At 39.4% G+C, this 14,218-nt stretch overlaps 1 protein-coding gene across 8 annotated transcripts in view; it reads right to left on the minus strand.

Annotated features, from left to right (window-relative positions):
• Positions 1–14,218, minus strand: part of KDM4C (lysine demethylase 4C) — a 391,065-nt gene that overhangs the window by 67,098 nt on the left and 309,749 nt on the right. For 7 of the 8 annotated variants that reach the window (XR_004381223.1, XM_032845562.1, XM_032845566.1 and 4 more), the window contains 2 exons: positions 8,917–8,967; positions 6,447–6,617 (listed from right to left, as the gene is read on the minus strand). Coding sequence is in view for 7 of the 8 variants with exons in the window: in XM_032845562.1 (XP_032701453.1) it covers positions 6,447–6,617; positions 8,917–8,967 (222 nt within the window). In the remaining variant the exon portion in view is untranslated. The remainder of the gene's footprint in view (positions 1–6,446; positions 6,618–8,916; positions 8,968–14,218) is intronic. The other variant, XM_032845561.1, reaches the window with a different exon arrangement.

Genomic DNA, 14,218 nt, shown 5'->3' on the forward strand with positions numbered 1-14,218 from the left:
ATACTTTCCAACCAAACTTCATCAAGACCAGAAAAGGGCAGCATAAACTAGATGAGGAGTTTAAAGGAAAAAAAAAAAAAGTTCTACAGATGAAGTTAATACCCTAAAAATTTGATTTTGTACCAACTCTGTGTCAGGTACTTAGCTTATTCAGTCCTTTCAATAATCCTAGTGGTAGAAATTATTACTCCCCTTTTAGTGGGGGAAAAACACTGAGGTTTGAAAGCTGAAGCAATTTGCCTATTACTGAGAAAAAAATAATTAGCTCTAAGAACTTCAGTTTATATGGTACCTCCCACAGAAACTAAAGGCCATGACAATTCATCCTGAGAATCCTGAAGAGTACAGTTCCTGTGCTTATTTTACATTTCAACAGAGGCTGAAAAATGTAGCAAGTCTTTATGGACATTTCAGTGATGGACCCTTGTTGTCAAATTTCTAAATGGTCCTGTTTCTCTTCTCACACCCGGTGGTGAATGTTATGTGTTCGTCCTAGAGCTATCCAGATCTCACCACACCATTCTCCTCCCTTGAAATGAGCTCTAAGTTCAGATAAAAGGAAGCAGCCATCATTCTCGTGTCCACATGGGCATGCTAGAAGATTCCAAGTTTTAGCAGCAGCTAAAAGCAGGCCCTGGAATCACTGTGCTCATTGCCTTCTCTCAGATGGGCTACTTTCATTCCCATCAAAATAGGAGGAGACAAAAAAATTCATCAGGAAGTATGTCGCAATTTCACAGACTGACAGATGGAGGCATGTAGCAATACATCTTTTATTACTTCCCTTGACACCTACAGATTGCATACTGAGTTTAACTGGGCTGATACACACATTCTGCAGGTGTATTGTTGAGAGCAAAAATTCTGAACATTTTCTAGCTATCAAAGAAATAATGTACCTAGGTATGGGAAGAAATTTCCTGGTAGTCCAAAGAATGTTTCTCTCTCCAAATACTCTCTAGTTAGGTAATCCTAACACTGGCATTTTAATGCCTGGTAAGTTTATTTTCAAACACGGATAGGCCAGCCTGCATTAGAGGTTTCACTTCTGCTGTGTTTATAAAACAATCTGTAATCAAGAATCTACAACTAAGGGACTGCAACTTTATTCACCAAAGCCCCAGGCTGCATAAGGGACTCTATTTATGTCATACATAAATATATAGCTTGGGATGATTGAACTTGATTTTTCTCAATTTGATTTTCAAAGTTAAAAAACTGAAATTGTGCTCTATCCTTACAGCTGTTCTAGGTAGCAAATACCCACAGCTTAGAGAAGCTACCGCTCCACTAGCTAGTAACACTGATGTCATACTGCATTTGCTGAAAAAGCCTTCCCAGAAGCATTCACACCTGATAAGCATATTGTGTGGATTAGAGTTACAGAAAAACAGAAGAAAAAATCATTTTCTAGCCCAGTGTCAGATGCCAGAGGTATATTAGTGAATGAAAACAAAACTTCTCTAAGGAGTGTGGAATGTATTTAGTATTTCCACAAAATTATTGTTCTGCCACCATCAGCAAGATGTGGAGACAGCAACAAACCTGATGACATTTTTTTTTTCTCATCTGATGATTAAACTTCCCATTAGGGTGCTAGGCAGGATCCCCATCTCCCAGAGGACAGTTCTGGTGTATGGATATCAAAGTGGAAGTGGGGGGCACCTGAGTGGCTCAGTGGGTTAAGCCTCTGCCTTCCGCTCAGGTCATGATCCCAGGGTCCTGGGATCGAGCCCCACATTGGGCTCTCTGCTCAGCAGGGAGCCTGCTTCTCCCTCTCTCTCTCTGACTGCCTGTCTGCCTACTTGTGATCTCTCTCTGTCAAATAAATAAATAAAATATTTAAAAAAGAAAACTGGAAGTGGGATGATTGCAGCAACTAAGGGCCTGAAAAATGGTGCTGTGAGTATATTTGCATTATATGATATACAGGAATAAGTATAATTTATATGTGAATAGATTTATAACATACTTAATTATACACATTATATCTTAAAACACAACATCAAATTCCCCATCTCAAACCAATCTAGTTGACATACTACACTACAAAGGCATTTAATCATGCAGCTTTCCTCAATTTCAGTAAGAAACACAGAACCCAACCAATCCCTGATGATCTTTTAAATTTTAAAAGTTTGCCTTATAAAATCCAGGGAAAGCTAGATGATGACGAGGACAAAGTATATGGCTAACGGAGTGGATCCATAGTGTGCTATAAGCCAACCAAAACAATGTGGCTGCTTTATGGAAAAGGAAACTACACTCTGCCATAGAATCAGAGCTTCACGACAAGGGAAAGAAAAGAGTCTTTGGTCAAACATTATTCTGGGTGAGTCTCTAAAGGTATTTTGGGATCAGTTTAATATTTGAATTGATAAACTGAGTAAAGCAGACTACCCTCCTTACCCTCCCTGTTTGGGTGGGCCTCATCCAATCAATTAAAGGCTGAACAGAACAAAAGACTGACCCTCCCCCCAAGTAAGGGGAATCCCCCCTCTCTGGCTTGGAGCTCGAACTTGAGTCTTCTGGGCCTTACACTTGAAATGAAACATCCGCTCTTCATGGATCTCACGCCTGCAGGCTCCCAGACTAAGACTACACCATTAGCTCTCCTAGGTTTTAGACCTTTGGACTTGGACTTGAAACTAAACCACTGGCCCTCCTGGGTCTCAAGCTTGCCAACTGCAGGTCTTGGGATCTCCCAGCCTCCATAATCACGTAATGTCCCGTATCATCAATATGTACAATTTAAGAAACAGATAAACACAGGGGAAAGGAAGGAAAAATAAAATAAGATAAAAACAGAGAGGGAGGCAAACCATAAGAGGCTCTTAACCGTAGGGAACAAACAGGGTTGCAGGAGGGGTTGGGTGGGGGATGGGGTAATTGGGTGATGGGCATTAAGGAGGCCACCTGATGTAATGAGCAATGGGTATTATATACAACTGATGAATCACTAAATTCTACCCCTGAAATTAATAATACACTATATGTTACCTAAATTGAATTTAAATAAAAGTTTTTTAAAATTTCATATATATAACATATATACACACACAATCTTTATATATATAGCTTCTTTATATATACATAGTTTTAACATATTTATTATATTAAATACAAACACACAACCCCCATTTGTTCTGTTTCTCTGAAGAACCCTGACTAAAACAATGCTAGAAAAAACTCTTCCCTATAGAGCCACCAAAGTAGTAAAGCTGGGGATATCTCATTCCTTGCCAAGATAACAAAAATAAATAGGCCACAGCAACCATCAAATGGTGATACTAATAGAAAGTATGTGATATTTGGGGCACCTGAGTGGCTCAGTCAGTTATGCTTATGGGTCTGCTTTCAGCCCAGGTCATGATCTCAGGGTCCTGGGATGGAGCCCAGCATCTGGCTCTCTGCTCAGCATGGAGTCTGCTTCTCCTTCTCCCTCTGCCTGTCTCTCCACCTACTTGTGATCTCTCTCTCTCTGTCAAATAAATAAATAAAATCTTTTTATTTAAAAATTTTAAAAAAATAAAAGTGAAATTTGGAAATAAAACATGATTGAAATATTCCTACTTCTATAAGAGGCCTGGAACAAGGAACCAAAAATGCAAGTGAGCGGAAGGGGTATGGCAGAGTATTAAGGGAGACAAAATGAGACAAAAGAGAAGACCTGCTCGCAGATTATTATAATTTATTTTTCCCTGCAGAAATGATCATTCATACAAATTCAGTCACACGCATCTGCTGCCCCTCCCTCGAAGGCTCGAGTTGTGACCACAAACACACACACAACCTACTGCTATACCTCAAATCCTTATCAAATGTGCCACATAATAGCTAATCAAGCTATAAAGAGTTTTGCTTCTTCATTCTTACTGACTTAAAAGCCAAGGTGCTCCTGAACAATTCTATGAATTTTAGGACCTGTGTTCTTCTCACAACGCCCACACATACTCAAAATCATTTTTGTATGGGGTTCACAGAGAGAGGAAACAGAAGGTGTCAAAGGAGAGATTTTTAGAATTTCAAAAAAACTTCCAGGATCACAGACATTCTTTTCCAATATACAAGCTAAAGACATTTTAGGAAAGCTTAAAATCAGCTGGGAATGGTAGAGACTTGTGAAGTGAAAGGGAATTTAGGATTCATTAAAACACTACCATGGATAAAGACCTAACTATTTGCTCAGAAGTCTCCCATCCCACCCCACAACGCCCAGGAAAAACTCCTCAACTCTGCCAGCTCAGTGGTCACAGCCTGCACAAAGGAAGGCCAGTTCTTAAGTGAGCATGGACCTGGGCAGGGCTGAAAGCCAAGGCCTGGTCTCTTGCATCCTTCTCTGCTTTTCTCGCCCTTGCATATCCCTCCTCCTCCTTTCTTCCCGGGGTTAAGAACAGAGGCTCCGGAGCCAGACTCTGGGTCTGAATACTCTCCCTGACACTGATTAGCTATGTGTGACCTTGGAGAAGTTATTCACCTACTAATGCCTCAGTTTCCTCGCAGCAAAATGTAAAAAATAGTAGTGACTAGCATGTGGGGTTGTGAGGATGAAATCAGTTCAAGCACAACAGACTCTTGATGAAGTACTGGCCGGTGGTACATGTCCGCGTCAGCCTGACGAATCTTGTGGAGTCCATTCTTCTGGACCCAGCAGGTGGTTAAGTTGATTTTGGTTCATTTACTGCATTTCTCACATGGTATAGAAAGTACCCATTTACCAACCTGCCTCCCCTGAGACTGAGCAGGAATCACACGAATTCTCATTATCTTTCCCAGCACCTAGTGGTGGCACACAGCAGGCTCTCAGTAACTGTGGATTGAGTGCTTCAAGACACTAATTCTAGGGCGCCTGGGTCCTGGGTGGCTCAGTTGGTTAAGCCTCTGCCTTCGGCTCAGGTCACGATCCCAGAGTCCTGGGACCAAGTCCCACATGGGGCTCCCCGTCCTCTGTGGGGAGCCTACTTCTGCCTCTCCCTCTGCCTGCCACTGGGCTTGCTTATGCTCTCTCTCTCCTCCCTCTGTGTCAAATAAATAAATAAAATCTTTTAAAAAAAAAGAAAGAACTAATTCTAACCAGGAGAGCAAGCCACCTGGGTGCGGATGAATGCAACGGCTATGCAGTAAAGCAAAGCTCCAGGTAGAATTCTGCAACGAAACACAATTCATCCTTTGGCTGTATAACCAAATCCTCGCATTTCTTTATTTGTCTAAATTCATTTACTTTAAAAATGTTTCAAATAAGGTCACTTTGTTTACATACTTGTGCCTCTTAATGGCATAGAAAAGTAAGCATAACAAAGCTGACTGAATCAATGTTACTTTTGCCCCAGGAGAACAAAATTCAAGAAATATTCAAAACTCAAGAATTCAAAATTCAAGAAATATTTATGAGCCATCTCCTACAGTTACATTTAATTATCAATTGCACATAACACATAATTATTAAGGAGTAATTAAGAAATGTCTGTCCAAGTATAAACAAGAGCAAGCATCAACAGACCCAAGATAAAGCAGAGTTTACAACAACATTTTTGAGGCCTGGCTCTCCCCAAATGACATTTCTCTTAACTACAAAAGAGAACAAGATGACCACTAGAATAACCCTGGTCTCAGGTATGTGATTTGACCCCGGTTTCAAAAAACCTTCTGTGGACAGTCGTCTTCTTGTGAAACATCCTATTAAAAAGCAAGCCTGTGAGACACATTCACTAGTTTCTCTAAGTGCCAAGGTGTTAATGGGGGGGACAGAAGAAGTAGACAGACATGAATACGCACACACCTACTCCTCCTATATACACCAGACCAGTTAAGAAGATCAGTAAAAGTCACCATCTCTTTCCTGTGTGACTTTTTTGTTATTCCCATATGACACATGCACAGAGGTTTCTGTTGAATCACAGATATCACTGTTGGGTCAGATTAATAAAAGCCATATTTTCCAATTAAGCATAAGGAAAAGGAGGTAATAAAAGAATTCAAATATGCTCATGCTCTGTAACAGAAAAGAATAGGTGAATTTGCATTTTATGTTTCCTGGACACATACACTTCTCATTTAATTAAAAGAATTTGGGAAGATGAGTCTAAGTTCATATGACGCCTATGAAGAACACTGAGAACCTCCTAGAAAATAATACTTCTTTGTAGTGCCAAAAAGCACACCTGGATCAAATATTAAGTGAAATGAGTTACTCCAAAAGCCAAAAGCAGGACAGCTGAAAGGTATGGCTGGTTTAGTTATACAAAAATGAACTGGGTATGGACATTGGGGAGGGTATGTGTGATGGTGACTGCTGTGAAATGTGTTAAGTCTGATGATTCACAGACCTGTACCTCTGGGCAAATGTTAATAAGTTAAAAAGTTAATAAGTTAACTTATGTTAATAAGAAAAAAAAGAAAAGAAAAAAAAACGAACTGGGGAGCAGGGACCCCAGGAATTTACTCACCACTATATCCTCAGGGAATGTGTCTCTGCTGAAGGAGCCATCGTCAAACATGACCTCATAGAAGGTCTGCGATGTCACAGTAATCACCCTGCAACTATAATAGCGGGTGTTCCGATGCTTTGTGATGACCGTCTGCCCCACAGAGATACCCTTCTCACCAGCCTTGGACTTCTAAAAGAAGAGGCACAGAAAAAGGAGAGAAAACAAACAGGAGAGAGATAAAAGGTAGGGGAAGAAAATAAAATACATATTTATTTAGGAAAAAAATTCACATGCTCATGATATGTATTTTTAATTTTTAAACTTTTTATTGGGGAATAATTTCAAACTTAAAGGTTACAAGTATATGAGTAGTACACAAAGATACCTACATACTATTGACCCTTTACCCAGATTCATCTGTTATCTATCAATATTTTTAACATTTTGCCATTTCTTTTTTGCATATTCTGTCTCTATTTTATATACATGATATTTATATATTAAAAATTGGGTGTATATGTATATATATATATATATATATAGTCCACCCAGAACAATTTAAGAATAAGCTACATATATCATGGGCTTTTACTCCTAAATACATCAGTTGTGTATTTTCTAAAAATTAGGATTTCCCTTTACATAACCACAGTATTGTTATAGTTACTAACTTCAGTAAATCTAACATGGATACAATACTTTAATCAACAATGTATGTTCTAATTTTGTCAACTGAGCCAATAATGATCTTCATGGTTTCTCCAACTACCCCACTCCACCCCTGCTCTCAAGTGCAAGATCCAATCAAGTCAGGTACTGCACTTTGCTTCTGCTTCTCTTTAGCCCCTTCTAATCTGGAACATTTCCACAGCCATTCTTTGTCTTTGTGATCATGAGTGCTACTTCTGAAGAATACAACACTCCCTCTCCCTCCTTTTTTAATTGAGCATTTGCCTGATGTTTCCTCATGATTAGGGTTAGTGTTCCTGGTCAGAACACTACAAAGATAATGTCATATTCTTCTCAGGATATCACTTCTGGAGGCGCATGTCTGTCTCTCTGCTCTCAATGGTGATCTTAATTTTGATCCTAAACAAACTGTAGTCCAATCTCTCCACATTACAATCACTGTTTTTTCCCTTACAACTAAGAAGCAATATGTGGGAGAAACTTTAATACCATGCAAATATCCTGTTCCTATATACATCTGCTTAGGTTTAGCATCCATTGACGAGCTGTGCCTGATCCAATCTTTACTGTGATGGTGGCGATATGCTGTGTTCTGCTGCTCTGGCATTCCCTCCACATATACTAGCTGGCACTTGGCATCTGTAAAGCAGGAGTCTCCTACTCTCCCCACATCTTGCTCTTATGTGGGAGATGAGAAGACAAGGTAGAAGCCTGTAGAAATGGCCTAGGGTCAGACTATGGGGGTGGGGTGGGGAAGGGAGAAGGGCAGTTCCTAAGGAGTCAGGACATTATCCTATGGGCCTAAGGAAGGCACTGAGAGGTTTAAATATAGAAGAAAAGTGATCCAGATTTATATGGCTATAGGTGAAGAAGGTGAGTGGGGAGCTTATTACACCTGGCCAGGTGGGAGATGAAACCTTGGAGTAAGGAACTAAGGACAAATGCTCATGATTTGGATGGAGGGGCGACACCCTCCCAACAAGCATGTTCCTACAGTCTCCTAGTTGTAGAGTGAGCTCTGACATCTAGTTTCTCACATGCCTAACAAAACAAAATCATTCCCCAGTGACTGCTGGGTTGTTTGGGGAATAATTAGGTGTATAACATCTAATAGTTATAGTCAGTTAGGTGTATAAACATCTCAATAAAAGACAACAGTAAGTAAGTGCACTATGTTTGAAGTAGAAAACATTTGTTTTGTTTATAAGTTTTCTGTTTTAAGTTTTCTGTTTATTTGTTTTAGTAATTTCTACCCCCAACATGGGGCTTGAACTCATGACCCCAAGATCAAGAGTGGTATACTCTTCCAACTAAGCCATCCCGGTACCTGTGAAGTAGAAATCATTAATAGCTAGGCCACAGTATGTTATATGTGCTGAAATAATTACCTAGTTTCCTATTTCATTTCTTCACCCAACCCCTTCAAATATATCTAACTTTTCAAAGTAAGAAAACAACTCAAATGTAATAATGAAATGTGAATAAAAGCACAGTCTGTAGTGATCTAACTCCAAAATTGGGCCCATGACTGTTCCTTAAGACTGTACCATTTACAGCCAACCGTAGGAGGCAAAATTTACAACCTGTGTGACCATACATAGTGGCCCTAAGTGGCAATGGCAGCACTTTCTGCAGATGTCCCTCTCTGTCAAACTGACTTAAAAACACTCATGCTCAGGACTGCAAGTACTGTATTTCATTATGGTATTAGTTTCTTTGTGCATATTTTATTAAAATTGGGAATTAACCCTGTAAGGAAACAATGGTTTGGATTTGAGTTCTAAGCTCTGCTACTTACTAGCTGTGTGATCTTGTGATCTTGAACCTTTATCAGCCTCAGTTTGTTCATCTGTAGAAGGGATAAATACTTACATTAAAGGTTTGCTATAAAAACAGGATAAAGTACATCAACTACCTAGACTCATGGGCAACTGGTTCTTAGCAACTGTTAACTGGTTTTATTTTTGTAAGTGGACAACATACCTAGGACGCTAGCCCCAGGTTAATAAGCCACTTTTTTCTGCTGTCCCTCAGTAATTGGCATGTATGACTGCAGCACCCTGATTTCACATAACAAGGCTGAATCCAGCCCCAAACCATCACTGCCTTGCTCTTTACTTCATCTACTTCTGATTCTAAGTCTTGTCAAACGTGGCCACAAAGCTATGGTCCTTAGGAAAGAAGGCATAAGGAGGCCTCCTCCCCTACCCACAATGCTCAGAAAGCCTGTGTTTGCAACTCCCTTAAAACCCTGCCCAAATTACAGTTTCATTGACTATTCCTCCTACAGCAGAATAAAATCCATGCATCAGCACCAGGCCTACATGCCTTTTTTTTTTTTTTTTTTCCCTACAGTACCCACCACAGCATGTATAACTACTGCTGCTGGATGAACAACAAATGAATGAATGAAAGAAAGAATAAATAATTTTTAAAAATGAACAAACTGTGAGAGTGGGTACAGATATATTTTCAAAATGGGAGAAGACTGATTCTAATTCACAGCCCAGAAAAGGGAAAGGGAAACAAAGGGGAGTTGTAGGAAGATGTTACTCTTTCTTGGGGTGGATAGGCATGTATGTGGGTGGGTGGGGAGAATAAAGAAGGTTTATGGTGAAAATCACAGGGTCTGGCAAGTGTAAGTGGTCAGTCAGGGAAAGAGAAACAATACAGAATGATAGAGAAAAGGTTGACTCTAGATTATAACCACCTTTTTCTTACATAGGACCTGAAATTTATGCAAACTAGCTGGCTGGGAAGACGGTCAACACACAAATTAAATGCCTTCATCTAAATAAAAATTTCCATGAGCTTTAGGCATGACATTTCATGGGATTACTAAGGAAAACAGATTTTCCCCATAATGCTATTTTGATAGGCTTTCTGATTTATTTTTGCAGGGAAAATTTATTGACAAGCATACCCATAACTGATTATACATTCTCAAAAATATTTCCTGTCAGAAAAGCACAAGAATCTATTGATGTTAACATTGTCATTTCTGATCAAAGAAGACAGACGTTATGCAAGAGGTTCCATCAGATTATAGAAATGGCTATGGTATTTTGAAGATTAGTACACAGGCTAAGGCTGTGGAAGTTAAATTTCCTTTAACATGCACTAAGCAGAAATGAAGAGTGCTTTAAGGGAGAAAAAAAGCACAACTTCTTTTAAAGAAGGCTAGAGCCACTTTGAAATGCTGCGGGAAAAAATGTTAAGTAGGAAAATGTTAACAGACATTTCACAAAAGCATGAGAGAGTTTTTGGGGCACAATTACATATGTAGAGTTACCAACACACATTCATATACCTGAGTTAATTAAATTCTCCCAATAACGCTGTGACATAGTTATTTTCATTAAATAGATGAAGAAGCTGAGGTACAGAGTCAAGGACTTTTCCAAGATCTCAGAGATGGTGAGAAGCTAACATGGGGCTCAGAGGCAGACACTCTTCTATCTTGAGTGTCCTGGTATCATCAACCATCAGAATAAACGTTGACAAAAATCAGAGGAGAAATGAAACCTACCAGGAAGTGGACCTAATGGAATTCACACACTTGCCTAAAGAAGTTACTTTTTCTTTTCCTTTCTTTTCTTATTTACTGAGTACTTCCTTTGTTCTATATATGCACTGAGAAATTTCTCAAGTAAGAAATAATTTTATCTCCTCGGTATACTCAATTCAACTGCAACTAGGATTTGGAGTCTATCTGGATATGAAAAACGTATAATTGCACATATAGTCCATTTTTCCATATGTACATGTAACACACATATACACACTGTGGTAAATTGCAAAAATACCCATAATCTTTACTCCTTCTTGTTTTTGCATCTGCTGCAATGAGACCTTGAAGCTCCTTCTATCAAGAGCTGGACTCCATTTCCTCACCCCTCAAATCTGGGTTCGTCTTGCAACCCGGCCTACCTAGGCCAAAAGAATACAACAGAAGTATGCCAATCTAATGCCTTTGCCCAAGAAGGCTTGCACCCTTCTGCTGTCATTTGAACAAACTCAATTATCCTACTGACAGATGAGAGATCACATGGGCCAGAAGTCACATCTGAGGCCCTAGGCATGAACCCAGATAGAAAATGGTAAGCAGTTCTACAGCTGACCATAGATGAATGAGGCAATCTGCTTGGAAGGAAAGAACCACCCAGCTGAGCCCAGCCTAAATGTATGACCTACAGAATCACCAGCTACAGTATTCTCATTGTTCTAAGCCACTACAGTTTATTTGCTCTTTCTTGTACTTCTCTGTACTTTCTATTATGTGTTTATTTAATTATTATTGAAAACACTAAGTGTAATAAAATATAAGAGTCCTTGCAAGTTTCTAAATTCTCTAAATAACAGTCAGGTCTACTTAACTGATGTGCTCAAAAAAAGCTGAAGTCAAATTATTTAATAAAAGACAATGCTCTCATTTATTTTTCACTTAAATAACATAAAAGAATGACCTAAAATGTAACACTTTGTAAAGTAGAAGGACACATAAATTTAGTTAAAAAATTTCATCTGAGTTAACTTCAATTTCTTATATTTAGGCCAAATGTGATATAAAAAAAAGGCATCTTTATTTTGTTCTTAATAATCATTACTGATTCCTAAGACATATTGTTTCAGTAAAATGAACACATTTTGTTCTCAGGTTTGGGGTTCTATTTTAAAAAACCAAGAACAGCAACAAAATAAAAACAAAACCCCTCAACAAATCTTTCTGGGACTCATTGCTATACTCATTGCTATACTCATTGCTATATGATATCCTATCATACTAATTCACCTATAAGGTGCAGCACAAATAACAGGATCCAATTGTTTACATGTAGAAGAGTTCTCTCCCCACTATGTTGCTTTCAGATGTGGGCTTAGAAAGGAAACAGGCCCTTCTTACAAAGCTCTCTAACTTTCCTAAGACTCTACTGATGTTGAAATAAATGGCCATACTTGGCGGGGGGGGGGGGGGGGGGGGGGGGGGGGGGGGGGGGGGGGGGAAGACTGCTAACTATCAATGATCACAACCTGAGTAAGGAGAAACAGATGTTCCTAATACCTGGATTGGTTCATCAAAGGCACACCAACATCCAATAGGCTAACTACAAAAAATTTAAAGAAAGAAAAAAATGAAAGAAAGAATAGGGAAAGAAAGGGACAAAACAGGATGAAAGAAATCACCATTACCTGACAAGTATAAATTCCAAGCCAAAGAGCCAAGAACCAGCTAGCAAGTGATGCAAAGAGGAAAAGCAATGCAAGGATGGACATAGAAAAAAGTGACACTTAAGCAATTACTGAGTGCTCCTTACAAGTAAGACACCTTGCTAGGTGCTGAGGATTAAATAAAAGAATGAGAAAGTCCCTTCTCTCAAAAGCTGGTAGGAAAGAGAGACATATTTGACCAAAATGCAAAGTATTAAGAATGCCCAGTTGAAGGCACGAAGGAACCCTTCACAGACTTCACTACAGGGAACTTCTGAACCAGGTTGGAGGGAGCCAGGAAGCACTCATGTACACACCTCAGGAAGGCAGTCTCAGAGTCCAGTGATTAATGCCATGAACTCCTACCATTGGCTACCTTGTGAGCCTGTGGGCACCTATTCAGAACGGTGGTTTTAAATGCATAAAACAAAACAATGAAAGATTATAGAAGAAACTAATTGAAATAATACTGAAAAAACAAATTTGTGGTGCAATATCTTTGCTTCTTTAATAATGTATTAAATACTAATATCTAGTGGCAGGTCTAATAACTATTACTATCCTACTTTCAAAGTTGTGAAGAAAACAACTCTGTTACAATGGTAATGTGATTTCTACTGTGGACAGAGTTTCAGAAACTGCTAATGCCACCACTGCCTCAAAAGTGACAGACTTGTTAAATTCTAGCTAGAGTTGGTGGAATACAATTATAAATCTCTTCTCATCTGCTAACAGACAAATTTTCCTTGATATTAAAGTATAAAAAAGATTTTATCACCTGGAATATTTAAAGGCACTAACAACCTTATAAAAATTTACAACAATATTATTTATAGAATGGTGCTTGTATATACTGAAGATAAAAGGGCACAGTGAAATGAAACTCAAAGGAGGCATCCCTGTGAAATTACAGAGGCATTATGGCTAATTCTGGGGTGACCTAAAGTGACACAAAAACCTAACTTAAGTACTGAGGTTGGAACGTGCACTGCATTCTCCAATATCCTCTCTCACCATTGGGATTTTGAGAGCGGAGAGCAGTTAGTTCACATAAGACCTCTAAAGCAAAGGTTCAGGGAGGAGTCCTTTGTGGCAGAAGGAAGGAAGATTCCTATACTTTGCCAAGATGGATCTTCTCTGATCAGACCCAGCAAAGTCTCAGCTGCACATACACCTTGAAGAAGGGTCACCCACCATCTAACGAGATGAGTGATGGTCAGAAATGTCATCTTGGGAAAATCCCTTGTGGAGGCCAAGAAAAACAAGGCTGTACCCACCTGGAGTCTAGCCCTGACATAAGTACAGCCATCTTAGCAAAGCAAAAGCTGGCACCTTGCACCCCCTCTCCACCCGCTCCCCTCCCCTCGGTAATATGTGTGACATTCCTCAGCCACACCTGGCTGCCCTAAAAGAAAAACAAATAGTTAACTTGCAGAGATCACAATCCTGCAAGACAGGAGTCTCCCTTGTTTTACAAATGTCCTAGAGATTTAATAATAGCACAATTTCCAGAGGCGAATAACTCAGTTCCCCAAGCCCTAATGTCGCCCTCCCCACCATAAGGAGGCTGAGGCAGAAGGAAATGGAAATAAATTTCTTCTAAACCCAAATCTCACTAACAAGGGCACTTGAGAGGAGAAGTGTGAAACTTTATCTCTAAACCTCCAAGATAGTGTCAGCAATCATTCCCAAGCATATGACCCAAGGGTCTCACGAGAAGATTTTTATTACTGGTAATGAATAACCTTTCTCCCAACAATAGCTAGCCCCTCAAGGTCCTGAAGACCTTGCTTCCAAAATTTCTTAGAGACTTACATCATCCCCTTGGTCCTCACCCACCCACGAGTTCACCCCTACTCTGCCTTTAAAAACTCTGACTGTAATCTGGTTCA

The sequence above is a fragment of the Lontra canadensis genome, unplaced genomic scaffold, assembly GCF_010015895.1.
Source record: "Lontra canadensis isolate GAN:19392208 unplaced genomic scaffold, GSC_riverotter_1.0 scaffold165, whole genome shotgun sequence".
NCBI classification, from domain to species: domain Eukaryota; kingdom Metazoa; phylum Chordata; class Mammalia; order Carnivora; family Mustelidae; genus Lontra; species Lontra canadensis.